Raw genomic sequence first — 20,105 nt, forward strand, 5'->3', positions numbered from 1 at the left:
GAGCCTCTTGAAAGGAGGCTTCCGAGCCTCTTGAAAGGAGGCTTCCGAGCCTCTTGAAAGGAGGCTTCCGAGCCTTTTGAAAGGAGGCTTCCGAGCCTTTTGAAAGGAGGCTTCCGAGCCTTTTGAAAGGAGGCTTCTGATGCTTCGAGGCTTCGAGAGGGCTTCGAGGCTCTTGAAAGAGGTCTTCCGAGCCTATTGAAAAGAGCTTTCCGAGCATTTTAAAAGAAGGAGAAAAGAGAAAAAAAAGTTTAATGAAGAAAACTTAAAAGAAGATTTTCGGGCCTCTAGAAAGGAGGATTCCAACCCTCTTTAGAGTAGGCTTCCGAGCCTTTTAAAATGAGGCTGTCGAGCCTGTTCAAAAATCCCTTCCGAGCCCCTTAAAAAGATCCGAGGCTTTTAAAAGAAGCAGAAAAAAAGTAATTTCTAGAAAAACAGCTTGGCTTCCGGGCCAAGACAGTTTTCGAACCTCTGAAATGATGCTTCCGGGTCACTTGAAAGGAGGCTTCCGAGCTGCTTGGAAGAAGGCTTTCGAGAAGCGTAGAAGGATGCTTCCAATTCTCTTGCAACAAAGCAACTGAGCTTTTCGGGAAAAAGTCTTCATGTCTTTCAAATGGAGGCTTTCGAATCTGTAGACTCTATAGATTTTAGTTAAAAATCATATTCTTAACATATTATTCAATATTATGTTTTAACCCGGAAGATTGCATAGAAGATTTTTAAATTTGTTCAATCGAGGTTTTGCCCTTTTGGTCTTTTGTCCCACACCTCTTCATCCATTGTACTGGTTGTGGAGGACAATATTCAAAATGCCATGATTCACTGATCGCCATGCATAGAGTAAGGGAGGCATTTTGGACCACCAGTTCGACGCCTCATGTTTTGAACCACTGAGAGCAAATTCCTCTTGGTGGTCCAAAATAAGAGCCCCGTAAGGGTGATCCAAAATATATCCTTTACCTTATTATGTACAAGATAAAGTTTAGAAATAAAAAAAATACAAAACTCTATCAATAAGTTTGGATTAAAACTGTGATTCATCCGCCATTAAGCATTTCGTCCGAGGTACCTCCTGGGCCTGGCGAAAGTACCCCCGTGGTACATGTACCCCAGGTTGAGAACCGCTGTTATAAAAGACCGAGAAATGCTCTGCATCTCCGTGAGCGCTATGTGAAAAGAATCGTTGGTTAGTAGAGAAGATAATTCATGTGAAGCCCCTTGGTAAGTGACTAAATATTTAGGGGCAGGGGTCGGTCAATATTTTACGCTCCATATAAATAAAAATTCATTTGTATGAAAAAAAAATCTTACATGGGGGGAGGGGTTGTCGCAAAACCCAGAAAAATTGCTTACGTAGTAAGTGTACGACCCCTTATTGTAAACGAAGTTTTTTTGAAAACAAGAAGACGAAAACTGTGTTTGAAATCAATCCAACACAATTCAATGTGCTTCGTTTAATAAGCTTCGACAATACGATCGATTCCACACTAAATAATTCTGTGCTCTTCGATGCAGACATTAGGTTTAGTACTTCGCGTTCTCCCACACTAACTGGCGTGATCAGCATACACTGGTTAAACAAATTTCTGCTACGCGAGGTAGATTTTTTCACTTCGCGTTCTTCCCGGACCAGCTGCCGTCCCATTACCAGCAGCAACACGATAGATTCCGCATTCATATTGTACAAATAGTAAAAATATCACAAAATATAAATTGGAAACTTGGAAACACTGAAGACGTTTTATAGAAGAAAACTATATACGTATTTGTCGACTAAGAATAGGGTTATGTAGTTAGCGTTATTAGAAAAAAATATTTAACCTAAAGTTTTGAAAACAACTTAACGATTTTGTTCAGCGGCGCAGCCAAAATTTTTGATAATATAAAGAATGGTTTGAGTTTAAATTTGTTTCGAAATTCCGCGAAATTCCGTTAAATTTCGTTAGAAGCTAATTTTTTCTAGCGAAATTTTTCTAATTTTACGAAACGAAACGAAATCAAGAAATGCGATTTCGCCATGCTAAAATTCCGCGAAATTCCGCGGAATTTCGTTTCGAACCACCTGAAACGAAATTTTTCGAAATACCGCATATGCTTAAACATTAGCGTCATCAGTGGAGTCAAGTAACTAAATGGCCCTTGTGAAAACCATTTCACTCATGTCAATACAGTTCTTCGTAAAACCTGCACCGAAGTGATTTCAGATCTTAACTATCAAAGACCACCAGCCAAAGAACATCCCAATCTAGCCGTTCATGATCTTCGTTCTTCAGAGTGCACAAAATCTGCATCAACACCTTATACCTCGTAATGGCAGTAACCATAATGCCTAGAAGATTGGAAAGGATGGCCATAAAAGACAGGATAAGAGTTTCTGCTCCATCTAACGGCCGAACGTTGAATTGGAATAAGAGACTATAAGTTTCAGGCAGCCAAGCGTTCTTTACCGACGGAGCTGGATCAAGACAAATCTCCGTAAATGATATGTGGCGCGACCATCATCATCATTATTGATATTGCTAAATCCATGTCTAGAATTTTATGCAGCATCTGCACCTGCAGATGATTGAACTCCCACTTCCACAACTCGAATCCTTCACTCTCATTAGACCTATCATATCAGTTATTGTATCGTCCATGTCAGCGTATTCCCGAACAGCCCTAGCAGCGAGCGGAAACCTCCCATCATCATCGTCTTAGAGCTGCTTCAAAAACCTCACAGCAAAAAACGGTGCCGGTTTTGTACCGAACGTGACGGTGGTGTTCAGCTGAAACGCGCTGGCTTCCTCCTCTGCAGACGATCTCCACAAAATAGCGAGCAAGGGTCTATCCTCCTCACAAACCAGGACATTTTCCAAAGTCCGCTCAAGCATCGCCTGTTTCGTCTGATTCCGCACGATGATTGATCGTAGATCTGGTGAAGGATGGCTCTCACGAACCCTGTTTGTACAACTAGCTTACTTAGCTATCGGGATCGAGGTTCCCGCAGCAAACGCATCAGCTGAATTCTAAATATCTATATTCAAATATCAATTCATCAACATCCTTTCCCAATGATCACTACATCCTCCCGTTGCCAGGTTAAATTTCGGTCGGCTTCTTTTATTTCTTTATTGAGGCTTCGCCGCCATGGGTCTGTCTCTGGTGCGATGTCCCGCTGAGTTCCAGTCTAATGCTTGTTTACAGATTTCGTTTCCGCCCCTACGTAGAGTGTGGCCAACCCAGCCCCACTTCCGATCCCGAATTTCTGTTGCTATCAGCCTCTGGTGACAACGACAATGGAGCTCGTTGTTTGAGATCCAGTTGTGAGGACCCCAGGCCCGATTTATATCAGACATCTGTTGATGATCACCTGCAGCCGTTCTCCACTGATACACACCATGTTTCACTAGCGTATAACATCACAGATTTCACGTTAGAGTTGAAAATTCGTATTTTGGTGCGTTCATTTATCTGCATGTTTTCCAGATATTTCTTAAACTCGCAAAGGCAGCTCTTGCTTTCTTGATCCGTGCGCTACCAAGATATTGGAAGCTTTCAACATTCTCCACTGGTTGCCCGGCTACTGTAGAACTGGAAGGGGTCACCGTGTTTACATTCAACGATTGGGTTTTGTTGACGTTGATGACTAAGCCTGCCAAAGAGGAGCGCTCGGTAAGGTCGTTGAGCCTACTCTGCATATCAGGACGCCGTTGAGTGAGGAGTGCATCGTCATTAGCCAATTCGAAGTCGTTTAGGTGCTCCATGGTTATAAGCTGCCATAACAGTTTGGTTCACGGTCAATCGCATCTACCAGAATTATTCGATTTCATGCTTTGGATGGCTGTTTGAATCTCTAGCAGTGATGGAGCTTCGGTATTGACGCGTGTTATACGTCGGATCCTAGGTAGATCATGCCGAGGTGGTGATGGCCTGGCTGACACTTGAAAAAGTTGGTCGAAGTGCTCGAACCAGCGTTTCAGCTGGTCAGTTGGGTCGGTCAATAACTGATCATTCGCGTCTTTCACAGGCATCGTTGCATTCATCTTCGCCCCGCTTAAGCGTCGTGAGATATCGTAAAGAAGGCGAATGTCCCCGGTTGCGGCGGCTCTCTCTCCTTCGTCGGCCAGAGAGTCTGCCCACGCTCGCTTGTCCCGTCGACATGAGCGTTTTACTTCCTTCTCTAGAGCCGCGTATCGTTGACGGGCTAAGACTTTGGCTCCTCTGGTTTTCGATCGCTCTACCGCGGCTTTGGCTTATCTTCGCTCCTCTATCTTCCTCCAGGTCTCATCGGTGATCCATTGTTTTCTCTGGGTGCGTAGTGGGTGGGTAAGAGTGCGTTTTTCAATTGTCTTGCAATAAAGGTTCTAGCAAAACGAATTTCAACCTTTTTTCCGCTAGGTAACATAAAAAAAAGTATACGTATCGTGGACATTGATTAGATATGCCATGCCCATGATCGATTGAAAACTAAGTGCTTACTCTTGCCCCACTCTAGTCTACAGAGAACACGTAATACAATTTTTTTGAAAAGTCACGAAAAATTGATTTCAACAAGTGCCTGGGCAAAACGCCGCCGTTTGATTCCTCTTTAGTAGCATTTTTGCCTTTCTCGTACAACAGTTGGTCAACAGGACAAGTGTGTTTTATTATTGATACTTCATCATTTGATTCAAAGAAGGCAGATTTCATATGAAAGCATTGACTGAGTTTGAAAAAGGGATCAAACCCAAAATCGCCTTGTTCCGGGCAAACGTCTATTTCTAAAGAAGGAAAAACATCCACCGATGTCTTATTCCGGGCCAACGCCTATTTTTAAAGAAGGGATCACATTCACCATCCAGAAGGAAACACATTAGTCATTGCTTTTCACTGGTCAAACCATAATTTCGATGAAGGGTTGAGTTGTTTGATAACTCAACAATACCACTCCCCCACATCCTCCCTTTTTCCATCCTTAACCCACTATCGTCGTCTCCCTAATATGAATAATGTGTGTCTCAAATTTGACTGAAATCGGCTATGGGGAGATCAGAAGTAACACTGCGGTAATTGAGAGCTGAACAATGCCAGTCCCTCCACAACCTTTCCGTTTTCTAAATATCATCCCTAGCCCAAATTTGGTTGAAATCGACCAAGGGGTACAGAAGTTACACTGAGTTGTTCGATAACTGAACAATACTCTTCCCCACACATCCTCCCTCTCTTCCAAAGAGCATTCCTAACACCACTATCGTCGTCTCCTTAAGATAAAGAATGTGTATACCAAATTTGTTTGAAACCAGTCAAGAGGTTCAGAAGCTATGCTGGAACATACACACAAACATACAAACATTGAGTTATATAGAATTCTATGGCCCTTCTACCTTTTCAATGAACATCTTTCAAAACTAGATTGGTTGAAATCGGCAAAGTGGTTCAGAAGTAGTTATCTAACGTACATAAATACATACATACATACATACATACAAAGATTGGGATTTATATAAAACGTATATCGATAGGACTTTTGATATTGATATTCCTCTTGATACCAAAAAGGATATTGATAATGCTCTCGTATCTTTGACAAATTTAATTGACGAAGTCAGAGGCATTGCAATTCCCAAAAGTGAAATTAAATTCAACTCCATTATTGTTGACGACGATCTTCAGCTACTGATCCGTCTTAAAAATGTGAGGCGAAGGATATACCAAAGAACTCGCGATCCCGCGTAGAAAGTTATTTGACGAGATTTGCAAAATAAAATCAAAAAACGTTTCGCTATTCTGAGAAATACCAACTTTGAGGATAATGTTTCAAGGTTGGATCCCAGTTCGAAACCCTTTTGGAAATTACCGAAAATACTTTTAAAAACCCCTGAAGAATCCACCTAGCGATGTTGGTGCCTATTTTTTAGCGTGTTTTGGGCATGAAAAATTGCATTTTAGCCATAACGCTTGATCCCATAGACCAATCTGGACAAATTTCAATAGCAATGGGACAAGATTTCCAGTCGAATGGAATCTGTTGCAAGTAATTCGGACAATGCTAAGTTCCAAAAATTGTGTCTACAAAATTTGTACACATACACACACATACATACAGACATCACCTCAGTTCGTCGAGCTGAGTCGATTGGTTTATCACACTATGGGTCTCCGGGGCTCCTATCAAAAGTTCGTTTTTGGAGTGATCGTATAGCCTTTCGGTACAACAAAGGGAAATAAAATTTTATTAACAAATGGCGAGAAGGCTCAAAAACTTGCTCAGCAGTTTGAGAGTGCCCATAATTTTAGTCTAGGTTCGAAGACATTCTCAATCAAGAGAATGCTTTTGACCTTTTGTTGGGAATTAATTAATCTATTACTAGAGAGTTTAAAAATCTGAAAGCCCCGGGTGATGATGTGAACTCTATATCCTTTTTGGTTAATTTATTTAACAAATGTTTTCAATTGGCAAACTTCCCAGATAAATGAAAAAACGCCAAAGTTGTTCCAATTTTGAAGCCGGATAAAAATCCAGCTGACGCTTCTAATTATCGCCCAATCAGTTTGCTTTCTTCAATAAGCAAACTGTTTGAAAAGATTATTTTAAACAGAATGATGGTTCATATTAATGGCAATTCTATTTTTTCTGATGAGCCATTTGGTTTTCGCTATGGGCATTCAACCACTCATCAGTTATTACGAGTTACGAATTTAGTTCGATTCAACAAATCTGAAGGATGTTCGAAAGGAGTTGCTCTTCTTGATATAGAGAAAGAATTTGACAGTGTTTGGCAATCCAAAATTATTTATCAGATCACTCACTGCCAGTAAACTATCAGAATTTGAAATCTGACACATTACCTGTAAGAGCTGGTGTTCCCCAAGGCAGCATACTGGAGCCCATATTGTATAACATTTTTACTTCTGACTCACGTGATTTACAACTAGGGTGTAAAAAATCTTTGCAGATGACATGGGCCTCTCAGCCAAAAGGCGAAGCCTTCGTGTCATGTGTAGTAGATTGCAAAAAAGTTTGTATTTTTTCTCCACTTATTTTTTAAACTGGAAAATTTCCCCGAATGCTTCCAAAACTCAGCTTATAATTTTCCCATATAGGCCGAGAGCTTCTTATTTGAAACCTTTTAGCACAGATATTGTCACTACGAATGGAGTTCCAATTAATTGGTCTAGCGAATCTGAATATTTAGGACTTCTGCTAGATTGAAAATTAAATTTTAAAAATCATATTGAAGGCATTCGAGTTAAATGTAATAGTGTTTTAATCCACTTACAAACAAAAAATCTAAACTTTTTCATAAGAGTAAATTTTTGATATACAAACAAATTTTTAGACCAGCCATGTTGTATGCTGTGCCAATATAGACTAGTTGCTGCAACACCAGAAAGAAGACACTACAGAGGATTCATAACAAAGTTTTGAAAATGATTCTGAAGTTTCTAATATTGAGACATTTCAATAAATGTCCAACAAAATAATTTCCAATTTTAGTTCCTTACACCCTTATTTTAAATTAGGTTGAGTTTAGTTTAAATTTAAAACATTGTAATTCCTACATGGTGTTAATTATCATATACAATGGTCCCGTTTTTTCCTGTTCGGGTGTGCCACTGCGACCAATTATTAGATCTATTGTAGCGTTACCCGTATCCTTAGTGTTTAAGTGCATGTCGAATTACTCCAGTGCTATTGAGAAGCAATGCAGTATCGGTTTCGATACAGTTGTTGTTTTGTTTTCTCAAGACCACCATGACAAGGTCCCGCTATTTAGACCCTTCATAGAGAGCAATCCCATTGAAGGCGCGCCCCTTATCAATATGAAATCAATCCTGTCTTGAGAAAACAGAACAGTAATACTGTTTTTGGCCATGCATCGGAGCCCTAGCCACATCCTTGTCTTGCTTCTAGAATATCACCAGTGAAACAATGAAAACCCGGGATTTAGCTCTGTCTACAAGACCATTTCAAGCAAGAGAATTTGTTCAGTAATGAGAACTTCCGTGTGTTCCTCTCACTACCATTGTTCACCAGTTAAAGAAGAGTTAGTACGTATTTAAACCCCTAACTCGATTTTTCCAGCAGTCAGTTCAGCCTAGGACCGGGTACCGAGAGTATGGTCCCGTTACTTAGTGGCCACCTGTCAACTGATTAGCCCGCCACAATTTACATCCGATGGTTAAACGCTATTTTTTTTTATTTAATTCAATTTCTATAATATACAAAAAAGACATAATCATCACACTAGGTTGATTAATATGGATTTATGGCATTACAATATATTTTATCTGATGCAAAGCTGTTATCACCTCATTCTTGACTTTGTTGAATTGTGACAAATTGTATATGATATAATTTCTATGTTGTGATATTCGACTGATAAGATCGCTCCAAGTTGCGTACGATTAGAATTTCATATCTCAAATTGCATTTTTGCTTATCATTCACAGCACCTGTTATACTTGGCCATTTTGGAATTTTCCTAACATAGTTATAGGTTTGTATTTTTCTTTTGACTTTGATTTGCAACAAAATTGTACCGAAAGGCAATCATTTCACTGCAAAAAGGAAATTTGTCGTAGAAGTTCGTTCTATAACAAATGTCTGTCGGTTCATTTGTATGCGTGCATGTGCTGCCCAGGATCGCATAAAGGGTGTATTCGATAAAAATGGCATACCGAAAATCTCCTATAACTTTTGAACCGTATGAGTAAGAAACCTGAAAATTTGACCAAATCTTATTCATAGTGTATTGTTTACATCTGCACAGTTTCATATTTATTCATTCAGTGGTTCCAATCATATCGTCGGAACAAGAAATCGCCAGTGAAAAAAATGTGTGCACCTACAATCAAAATCCGAAGGCGTCCCACCGATCGATAGCAAAACACATAGGATTGCAAATGCAACTGTATCTCGTGTAATAAAAACCTTCAAGAAGCATCTGAGTCTTCAAAGGAAGGAAGGGACTGGTCGTAGAAGCGGTCCAATGGACAGTAAAATGACCAGGAATGGTAGAACAGCTGAATAAGTTTCCAAACGAAATGTTGCTAACAAGTCCGAGGTGTCGGTTGGTTTCGTGCACAAAAACCATGAAACGTGCTGGGTTACATGTTCACAAGGTGCAAAAAGCCCCAAACCGAAATAAAAAGCATAGAACCACTGCAAAATCCCGTGCCTGAAAACTTTACACGAAGTTGTTCACCAAATCCTGTTGCATCGTGATGGATGATGAAACCTACGTCAAGGCTGACTTCCGTCAACTCCCTGGGCATGAATATTTCGTTGCCAAGACCAAGTTCGATATTCCGGAGGATGTCCGAACAAAGAACTTATTAAAATTTGCTAAGAAGTCAGGCGATTTGCGAATGTGGTGAAGTAAGCGCTCCCTTTTTTACTTTCGGAACATTAAACAGTACGATTTACACCGAATAGTGTCTCAAGAAGCATCTTTTGCCATTCATAAGAAAACACAAAGTATCAACACTGATTTGGCCTGATCTGGCGTCTTGCAACTACGCTCGTAACGTATTGCAGTGGTACCGAGCAAACGAAGCTAAATTTGTGCCAAAAGATATGAACCCACAAAAGTCACCAGAACTTCGCCCAAATGAAAAATTCTGGGTAATTGTGAAGACGAAACTTCGAAAACATCCTAAAACTATTAAAACAGAGCTGAAGATGAAGAAAATTTGGGAAAAAAACAACAAAAATATAGGAAAAATCGATTGTACAAAATTTGATCGGTTGAGTGAAAAGAAAGGTGCGCGCATTCGGGATGGGCAATAAAAACAAATGAAACAAATGTTGTAAATCATAACTTATTAAAAGTTTTTCATTCTCTGACAATTTCAAGACAATCCGGTAATCGGTTTAATTTTGGTGAGTAAATATACGTGTGCCTTTTTATTTGTAACACTCGCATTTTTGTTCATTTTGTAGATCAGCCTGTGGATCATTCAGAAAGCTCAATGCTCCATCTAATCCCACACTAGTAAAAAAGGCTTTACTATATTGCTTATCTGTGGTAAGCTGGAAATGATTGAATTTGTGGGGAGGATTGATAAATGATTCACAAAATATACCAAAATGCAAATGTTACAACAATGCGTATGTGCGCACAAAAGCTTAGAAAAATATTTGCCAATTTTTCATACAGCAATCCTTAGGCGATTTTCATGCAACAGGGCAAGAGACAAAGTCTTATTTCCTAGGGCACCTCACTCAATACGGAAGCAACGCACAACCGTTATTTGTATTATTCCACGCATGCTGGGACTGGAATAATAAAAATGACAGTTGTGCGTGGCTCCCGTATTGAGTGAGGTGCCCTTGAAAACGCGAGTCTATTTAGTTTTGAATTCCGATTGTCCTTAAATGCGATTAAAACGCTTTGAAATTCGTCGTGTTTTAACAAGTATTTTACTGTTTTGGAAATTGGATGTTTCTTGGAATATAGTCGGGCTGAAAACCAAAGATTTTATTTGACTCCTCCAAGACTGTAAACAATGTTTTTGCAAAGTACCAAAACATTTTTATTTTCATTGCCTACAACACTGGTTGCAAGATTTTCAGGCGTTCTACGAGGCGAACCGGTCCAGGGCCGAAAACCTCATTAACCCTTGTGTGGCCGGCTGGGTACCCGGGTACCTTTTTGGAATTCAATTCGCGATATCTAAATTAATTTTCATAGTAGGAGGTTGAAACTCTGTCATATCCACAATAATGACGGTCAAAATCGATTGTACGGGTTAACTGAAATTTTGATTAAGGAGGGGTGGAGGGAGGGGTTCTGACATTTTTTTACCCTTTAAATGGCCGGCAGGGTACCCGGGTACCCACGAAACTAAAATGCTTATATCTTGGGCAATTTTTAACCGTTTTCAACCATTTTAGACTCATTCGACTCAGAATTTTGTCCTTTATCATGCTGTTTTAGGATTGGATTGGATTTCTAGGGACATGTCCTGCATAGATTATACTGATCGTAGATTTCGATATGTAAATAGCAATATGGGTATCAAACTTCTTGATATTTGGGTCCATCAGACGTGCAGATCTTCAATTGGCCATTCCAGAACAGGTTCCTTGAGGGGTCATAGGTGGCCATGGACATTTCCCAATGGAACCTCAACAATATGGGTATCAAACTTCTTGAAATTGCCTCAGCAGCGTGTTTCTGATTGTTTGAAAGCCACCAGACGTGCTGACTTTATAGTTTCCATTGCAGGACAGGACCCCGTAGGGTGTTATGTGGCCATAAATACTTTTCAATAAAATAAATATAAATAAAAAAAGAAAGCTGCAGTTATTTTTTGTAATCCGTGTGTTGAGAGCCAAATCATTGCAAGGACTACCCTCTGACACCAGAAAGCAACTAGGTGGACCAGTGGAAGCTCCGAAACATCTGTAGAATTTGCCGATTCTGAAAGTTTATCCTAGAAAACTGAGATTTTTTAGAATTTTAGTGTTGTAGCAACGAGCGAACAAAATCAATACAAGGACTACTCATTCATCCCGGATGGCCACTAAATGGTTTTAGAAAGTTCTGGAACATCCGGAGAAATGACCAGGTGTAGAAGAGGTTAAGGGCCACTTGGCCGAATGCCGTTTGGCCGAATGCCATTTGGCCGAAAGGGTCATTTGGCCGTTTGGCCGAATAGTTGAAATACGTTTCCTTACGAAGTGAGTAGTGAGAAGGAAGAAGAAAGAAGGAAAAAGGAAGAAGGAAGAAGGAAGAAGGAAGAGGAAGCAGGAAGAAGGAAGAAGGAAGAAAGAATAAGGAAGAAGGAAGCAGGAAGAAGGAAGAAAGAAGAAGGAAGAAGGAAGAAGGAAGGGAAAAGGAAAAAAGAAGGAAGATGGAGGAAGGAAGAAGGAAGAAGGAAGAAGAAAAATTGAAGAATGAAGAATGAAGAAGGTAGAAGAAAAAAGTAAAAAGGAAAAAGGAAAAAGAAAGAAGAAAAATACAAAAACGAAGGAAGAAGGAATAAGAAATAAAAAAGAAGGGAAAAGGAAGAAGGAAAAAAGAAGAAGAAGGGCGAAGGAAGAAGGACGAACGAAGAAAGAAGAAGCAAGAAGGAAAAAAGAAAAAGGAAGAATGAAGAAAGAAGAATGAAAACAGAAGAATGAAGAAGGAAGAAAAACGAAAGAGGAAGGAAGAAAGAAGGAAGCAGAAAGAAGGAAGAAGGAAGAGGAAATAAGGAAGAAAGAAGAAGGAAGGTAGAGGACGGAAAAAAGAAGAAAGAAGAAAGAAGGAAGAGGGAATAAGGAGGAAGAAAGAAGCAAGAAGAATGAAGTAGGCAGAAGGACCACTCGTAAACTCAGGTAATTTTTTTTAACTACTCGGCCAAATGGCGTTCGGCCAAACGGCATTCAGCCAAATGGCACCGTAGAAGATTATATTTTGAAGTTGCGATTTTTTTTATAAATCTATTGTTGGCGTAATGCCAATTCTGGAAATCCTAAAAACTATTAATTTTTGTAGCATTGTGAGAGTAAAATCATTGCATGACCAACGCATTGACCACCATTGGTCATCTGGCGCTGAATGTCCGGAACACCCATAGTAAAGACAAATTCTTGAATATCGTCCTAGAATACAGTGGTTTGTTATGAATGTGAGAGCACTCCGCTAAATGGTCCTCCGGGAACTCCGGAACATTCTGAGAAAAGGGCCAAATTTTAAATTCATCCTCATAAACCGTACTGTTTCACAAAACTACTGCATCAAAATGAGAGCAATATCATTTCAAGAACCAAATGTTGACCCCGGGAGGCCACTAAGTGGTGCTCCAGCTCAGGAATAGCCGAAAAGTTAATCAATTCTAGAAACTCGCCCAAGAAAGTTGCGACTTTTTTTTTGTAGTTGTGTGCGATCAAAATCAATCCGAGCATCATCCATTGACACCGTGTGGCCGTTAGATGAACATCTGGAAGCTTCGGAACTTTCGAAAAAGTTGTGAGTTTTTAGATATCGCTTGTTGAGAAATGTGAGAGCATAATTGATGCCATCTAAACGGCCACAATACATCCAATAATACTGCGACTTTCAATAAATCGTTCGTTCACTTCAAGTGGTGGAATAAAATGGGATAGTTCTAAATCGTCTTATGACAAGTGAAGACACTCCACTAGAAGCTCTAAACAACCTTTGACTGACGTATTGTAGAGCTCCATAATTGTCAATCTTGGGTGATGTTTCCAGTTTTCATAAACGTTTAGGGTTCCCAGGTCCGATTCCACCGCGTGCAGCAGTGGAAGTGCAGCACGAAGTCGCTAGCCTCTATCCGGATCTCTGGTGAATATTGTTTTTGCTATTCTTTTTTCCGGCATTCGCACTAAGTGACCGGCCCTCTGGAGTTTGCCGTATTTTATACGATTCACAATATTTTCTTCTTTATGCACTTGATACAGCTCGTGATTTATGCGGCTACGCCACCCATTTTTTTTCTAATTTCCCATCGAGAATTGTACGTAGCACTTTTCGTTCGAAAACTCAAAAAGCTTTCCGGTCCACCTCTTTTTAAATCCTAACGAATCAGAGAAAATTTCGTTTCCAATATTCGAGGAAGCCCCTATTCAGCAGCAATACGTCTTTTCACTTCACAGGAAACGTCATTGTCACATGCAAGGAATGTAATTGTCGCTGAAAAATGCGAAAAACAAGCGACAAAAGAGAATAGCGATAACTCTTTGTCCCCATCTGCAGAGGATAAAGACATTGTTGCGTTCCATTTTATTTGCAACAAACATGGAGAGGTAATTGTTGTAAACTTTTCAAACTGCGATAACTTGTTTATTTCAGAAGTAAAACGCAAATCATGTCAACAGATGGTTAAGTTTATGTCTAATCTATGATAACTGATAATAATTTAACCAAAAACATCATCGGAAACCGACTACTTCTCAAAATGCGTGGCAGGCGATAATTGTCCTATTCTGTTGCAGTTTGGGACAAACGCTTATTGCGAGTTGAGTTTGTCCCAACATTTACAAGAGAGGATAATGTCGTTGTCATTGGCAATGTTGTTATTTTACATTCCTTGGTCACATGTCACATGTCATGTGTTCAAAGATAAACAAATTCTTCAACAACTTCCCCATCAAGCACTACCTCAGCACTTCACTGAATCATACGCTGCTTTGAAATCAATAGACAGATGGTGAGTCTGCAAGTTGTACTCCCGAAATTCATAAAGGATCGTCTTCAGGCTAAACATCTCATCCTTCGACATCTCATCGGCCTTCACGGCCAGCCAGGTAGATTTTGAAACTGGAACGACGAAACTGATTCGACTAGCCAGTTTCTTCATCTTCTGAGGGATCGCATTTAGTTACAGATTTTTGTTTCAAACAGATTATCAGTGGATTCAGAATACAAGTCAATGTAGGGAAGGGAGTGGAAATGATGATGCAATATCTCGCCCACTGCAAGCCGAATATACCTCTGTTCGTGCGGAATTTATTGGAATTGTTGGGTTAAAGTTCGAGAGGCAGAGGTCCGTCTTGGTTAATGATCTGTCAATGTTATAGATAGAAAGCAACTGATGGAATTTCTTTTCTCTTTAGTTCATTTCCAATTCTAGCAGAAACGGCTAGAATAGTCAAGTTGCAGGTATAGGAAAAGAAATGGAAATGGTATGGAAGTCCATTTCCAGTTCTAGCGATTGCTAGAGATAAATATAAAGAAAGATACAAAGTAGGAGAATGGAATGGACTTTGGATTAAACCCACGACTTCCTGCGTATGAGGCAAAAGCAGTAGCCTTATGACTACCAAGCCCGCTCTCTTCTCCTTCTTTTTTTACTTTGTTACAAAAAAATGGTTCACGATTACGCAACTGTTGAAAACAAAATGTAAGAAATGACGATTGCTTCGGGAATTCCGGTATTTCAGGAGGACTTCTTGGTGGCCACTCGGGATCAATGAATGATATTCGCAATCTAGCGCTTAGAATCATAAGGTCGTAACTGTTTTGATCGATTTATCTTCGACGAGTTCATGGTTGTAATGAAGGATTATTGCATCTTCTACGTGAAGTAAACATGAAATCGATGAAGAGAAATCGATCAATACAGTTACGCCCCTACCCTATGCTTCTAAGCGCGATCAAAGACTCTGCTTCTATACTGCTATTACAAACGATTTTCGAAAGTTCCTAGAACGAACTGCAATAATTGACCACTGCTCTGGATGCATCTGCACTTCTGGAGCACCATTTGGGGACCACCAGGTAGCCCTTGCATTAATTTTGCTCTCACAACAAATGACTAATTTCAAGAATTAATCCCTGCTCCGGATGATTCGGAGCTTCCCAAGGATAACTTAGTGTCCACCTGGAGTCAATTAATGGCCCTGGAAATTACTTTACAACGGATTGTTTATAAGAAAAGTCGCAAATTTCTAGAACAAACTTTCGTAGTATCAGATAGAGGCCACCTAGGATCGAAGAGTAGTGCATGTATTGGTTTTGATATGATAATGTTAAAACAAACGGTTTATGAAAAGTCACATATGTTTAGAAGAATTTCTGGAATCGATCTGTTCCAGAATGGCCACTCCTGAGTCAACTTGTCTGGTGAGCCTAGGATCATTAAGGACATACGCAAGAGTTAATTTCATGAAGTTTGATACCCATATTGTTGATGTTCCATTGAACAATGTTCATGGCCACCTATGACCCCTCGAAGAACCTGTTCTGGAATGACCAATCGAAAATCTGCACTTCTGGTTGACCCAAATCGATAAGAATCAATCTACTGATGAAAATTGTAGAAGTTTGATACCCGTATAGCTGATTAACTATCGAAATCCCCGATCAGTATCATTTATGCAGGACATGTTCCTGAAAATCCGGATTTTCCAGGAATCGAATTGACCGGATTGGTTCATCCTGGTAACATCTTTATAGAAGAGAAAATTCTGAATCGAATAAGCCCAAAATTGTTGAAATCGGTTGAAAATTTCCAGAGATATAAGCATTTTAGTTTCGTGGGTACCCGGGTACCCTGCCGGCCTGTTAAGGGTGTTTTTTTGCCGGTCACACAACGGTTAATAAAGATATTAATAATAATAATTTTCAGGCGTTCCTCAGCATTTGCTAGCCAGATTCCATGCATTTTGACATTCCACTGCAACCTGCAATAAAAGATACACTTTTTTGACAAACTCATCCGCTATAGTGGAGATCTAGCAAATGGACGTTGCTTTCGTTGGACTGACTTTCGACGGACTGAAATACCTGCCATGTCCCTACGTACGTTACCACTAACCGCATCAAAATCGATTCCCGCTCCCAAAGTATTGCCAAGAAGAATGCCGGCCACCCGTTTTTCAGTCGCTGTACGTTTAGTCATCTGACGCTATGACTGACGACATAATTCTGTCCAGGTCTCGTCAATTGATGTTGCTCGCAATAGCTCTACCTCGCGTAAAAGTGCCATGGGTTGGATTGACAAATAAATAAATTCCTAAACACGCTTTCGTAAACAATAAACCTATCGTAGGTATTTGCATTGCAATAGAACAAACTGAAAATGGCAGGGTTTATTAGTGCGCTTATTGCCTGTTGGAGTGCTCCCTTCTCGCTAGCTAACAAGAGTGGATCATCCTAAAAATGATTGTTTGGAAAATAAACAAATCGAACCGAGCACTGGAAGCGAAATGGTTGATTGGTTCGTCAAACGATGCAGTTTGTTATAATATTGCTCACCGGGTACTTCTGCTCATTGTTCGCCAACTTTAGCGGATCAGCAAGTTTTCCAGTTGCGTTTATTTGCATGTTGCAAATACGTACGTGAAAATACATTGAAAATTACAAAATGTTTCCATTTGTGTACATGCCACACTTGGCAGACAGTTTTTCAAGACGAACCATACACATACCGCCTTGTATTCAAATGCACTTCTGGACGATATGCCATTGAGGCTGTGTTGTCTAATTGAGATAAAGGCCCTTAAAATTACAATTTATGGGAGCCCATATTGAACGTTATTTACATCATGAAAAGTAGGAAGGTCATCATGTTCTGCATTTCTGAATAATCACTCACTCTCTCTCTCTCTCTGAATAATCAAGTTCTTATAAATATATTTAGCTTTTCCAGTGAATACAACTTTTTTAGACAGACACCTCGCAGGTACTCACAGTTCCTGGGACACAGCTACCAACTGCATCGTCTGGAAATATTTGCCCGTCTGGACATGATTGTACAGTCGTTTGCGCCGAGGCACAAACTATATACAAATCGCATCTTTCGGGTAGTGCGTAGTTCCCATCCGATCTTCCAGTGCAACGATCGCGAAGATCGATACATTGAGAACCATCACTTGCTTGAGGAATTCCAGGAATGCATATGATCTCTGGCCGATGGAAAATCTCCCCATTTAGACACCGCGCAGTGGTGGATATCTGGTTATCACACACAATGTATTCTTCGCAGTTACTGGTATCGGGGTGAGGAAGCTGTGTTCCATCCAATATTCCAGCGCATAAACTATCAACCGTTACTGTGCAGGTACCCACATCCCCTGGGACACACCGGTTGCCCGTTTCAGCAGTGATGATGTTTCCAGATTCACAAGCATCTGCCGTACCCAGTTCTTCCAAACAGCGCACATAGAGATCACAATTTACTGGGTGTGGCAATATTGTTTCGTCAAGTTCATCCAAACATACATCGAACAAACTACAGTCGGATTCTAAGCCGGCTAAGCACCGTTTATTAATTCCACTGTAAACGTTCCCCCTACTGCAGGTGAGGATAGTCATGGTCTGGTCTTCACAAACCACATAATTGGTACACACAGTTGGATGCGGAAATTCATTATTTTCTCTTCCATTGCACCAGAAATCCAGTGGTAACATGGCACAGTCTGTGACTGAACCAGGAACACAAACTCCGATGGTTTCTTGGAAAATTTCTTCAGCATCACAGGTTCCCACAGTTGTTATTCCATCCATACATTTCAGATACAGGTTGCATTTTGCTGCATCGGGAAAAATCTGGTTGCCGTTCGGTACTCCAATGCAGTGACCGCTAAGATCTTCACAATCAGAAACAGTTCCTGCAATGCAAATTCTATCATCTCTATTGAAAATGTGACCCTCTGGGCAGCTTCTTTCGACAGGATCTTCATCTTGACACTCGTAGTAATCTGCACAGTTTTCCGAATCCCAATGAGGTACCAACGCTCCATCGATTTGTCCATCACAAATCGTGTCTAAAGGGTCAGTGGATTCACAGTTTCCAGGAATGCAGTTCAACAGATCGTCATCAAACATCTGTCCTGGGTCACATGTGTCTGTTACAATGTTTCCTCCTTCGCATATGGCTATAACGTTGCAATCAATTGGATGGGTCCTCCTCCATGGGTCATTTTCAGCACAACTCCAATTTAAAACATCACAGTTCGTGTCATCACCAAGGACACATTCCAGAGTTTCTCGTTTATGAACCATTCCCGCGGGACAAAATTGTTGCTCAGATACGCCATTGTTGCACCTTATTGATACATCGCAACGCAGTTCCGCCGACGGGTATGGATAAATACTATTAGTAAACCTTCCAACACACATCGTTTCCAGTGGGTCATATTCACATGTGGATTCATCGCCAGGGGTACATCGCAACATATGACGATGGAAAATGTGCTGATATGGGCAAAGAGCTGCGCTAACTTGGTCGTTATTACAAGTGACAAATATGTGGCAGTAGTTTGGATGTACATCGGTTTGGTTATTGCACGGCAGTAGCAAGCATTCTTCGATGTCACCGGGAGCGCAACGTCCTAAATCTTCTACAAAGATTCCACCAGGTGAACAGTACATCAGACTAGGAGATCCGTTTTGGCACTGTATGTACCTCTCACATTCACCAGGAAAAGGTACAACTGCATTCGGATTGGTTGTACAACTGTCCGCAAGAGATGTGCAGTTGTTGAACTCTCCCCGAACTCCAAGGATGCAGTTGAGTGTACCAGGTTCCACAATATAACCGACTGGACAGGATATTTCAGTATAATCTACAACATTGCAGCTAACGATCTTCGTACAGTCCGTCGGATGGGGGAATCTAGTTCCAAATGGTTGATTATTACACATAGTTTCAAGAGAAGATGGTTGACAGTCATTCTGGTTTCCAGGGATGCACATAAGCCATCTTTGGCTCCATATTCTTCCCGGTGCACAGAAATTAATCTGAGGAGTTGCACTGTCCAAACATTGGATGTATATATCACATGTATCCTCCGAATGCTCAAACACATCACCACTCGTGGAGTTTGTACAAATTTGATCCAGGGACTCACAGGTACCGTCGCTTAAAATGCTTCCTACTATGCATGTCACATTCCTTGGATGAAAGATCCGACCACTTGGGCAATCCTCTTCAATCGACTCATCATTATTACATTGAACAAACGATTGACAGCGGTCGGGATGCGCTAATACTTGATTTGTTCTGTTCACACACATCTCCTCTAAGGGGAGTGCTTCACAAGTTGGTACATCGCCAGGAAAGCAAATTTGAAAATCTTCCCAAAATATATATCCCTCAGGACAGGGCTCCAAGATGGTATTATTCTCTGAACACCCAATGAAAATATCACAATGGTCAGGGTGCTCCCAGCGATTATCTTCATTATCATCACAAGATTTTGTAAGGAATTCACACCCGTTCAATCTTCCGATGACGCATTTGGATTCTAGTTCATCGAAAATCATCCCCCGTTCACATTCTTGCACAATAGCCTCGTTTGTACCGCACAAGATGAATCTACCACAATCTTCAGGATATGCAACGAGTTGTCCTTCTGTCTTGTTAACGCACTCGATTTCCGCCGTCCATGGTTCACATGTTTCTGCATTGCCCCGCACACACGCCCCATTCACCTGAGACCATATTTCGTCATCGTGACACTGATAGATTACTTCCTCTCTTTCATTGCAAAAAATGAAGGCACTGCAATCGTCTGTACTCTCAAAAAAGGCGTACGAAGGTATCGTACCACAGATCTCGCTTGCTCCAGAAGTTTGAGCCGTTGACAGAACGGCCAACGCCAGCAGGATTTCTGCTATGAATATCCACCGCATAGCGATTCCGACAACGACGACGACCGAGCTGAACTGACCGAAATAAAATGT

The 20,105-nt window shown here is 40.6% G+C and overlaps 2 protein-coding genes across 2 annotated transcripts in view; one reads left to right on the forward strand and one right to left on the reverse strand.

Annotated features, from left to right (window-relative positions):
- The window catches only part of LOC134226775 (MOXD1 homolog 2-like), a 387,300-nt gene that overhangs the window by 3,647 nt on the left and 363,548 nt on the right, over positions 1-20,105 (forward strand). The window lies entirely within an intron of this gene.
- LOC134223890 (uncharacterized) lies at positions 17,014-20,072 on the reverse strand. Its single transcript, XM_062703117.1, has one exon. The coding sequence runs from the start codon at positions 20,052-20,054 to the stop codon at positions 17,082-17,084; it is 2,973 nt and encodes a 990-aa protein (XP_062559101.1). The 5' UTR covers positions 20,055-20,072; the 3' UTR covers positions 17,014-17,081.

This window comes from Armigeres subalbatus, chromosome 3, assembly GCF_024139115.2.
Source record: "Armigeres subalbatus isolate Guangzhou_Male chromosome 3, GZ_Asu_2, whole genome shotgun sequence".
NCBI lineage: Eukaryota > Metazoa > Arthropoda > Insecta > Diptera > Culicidae > Armigeres > Armigeres subalbatus.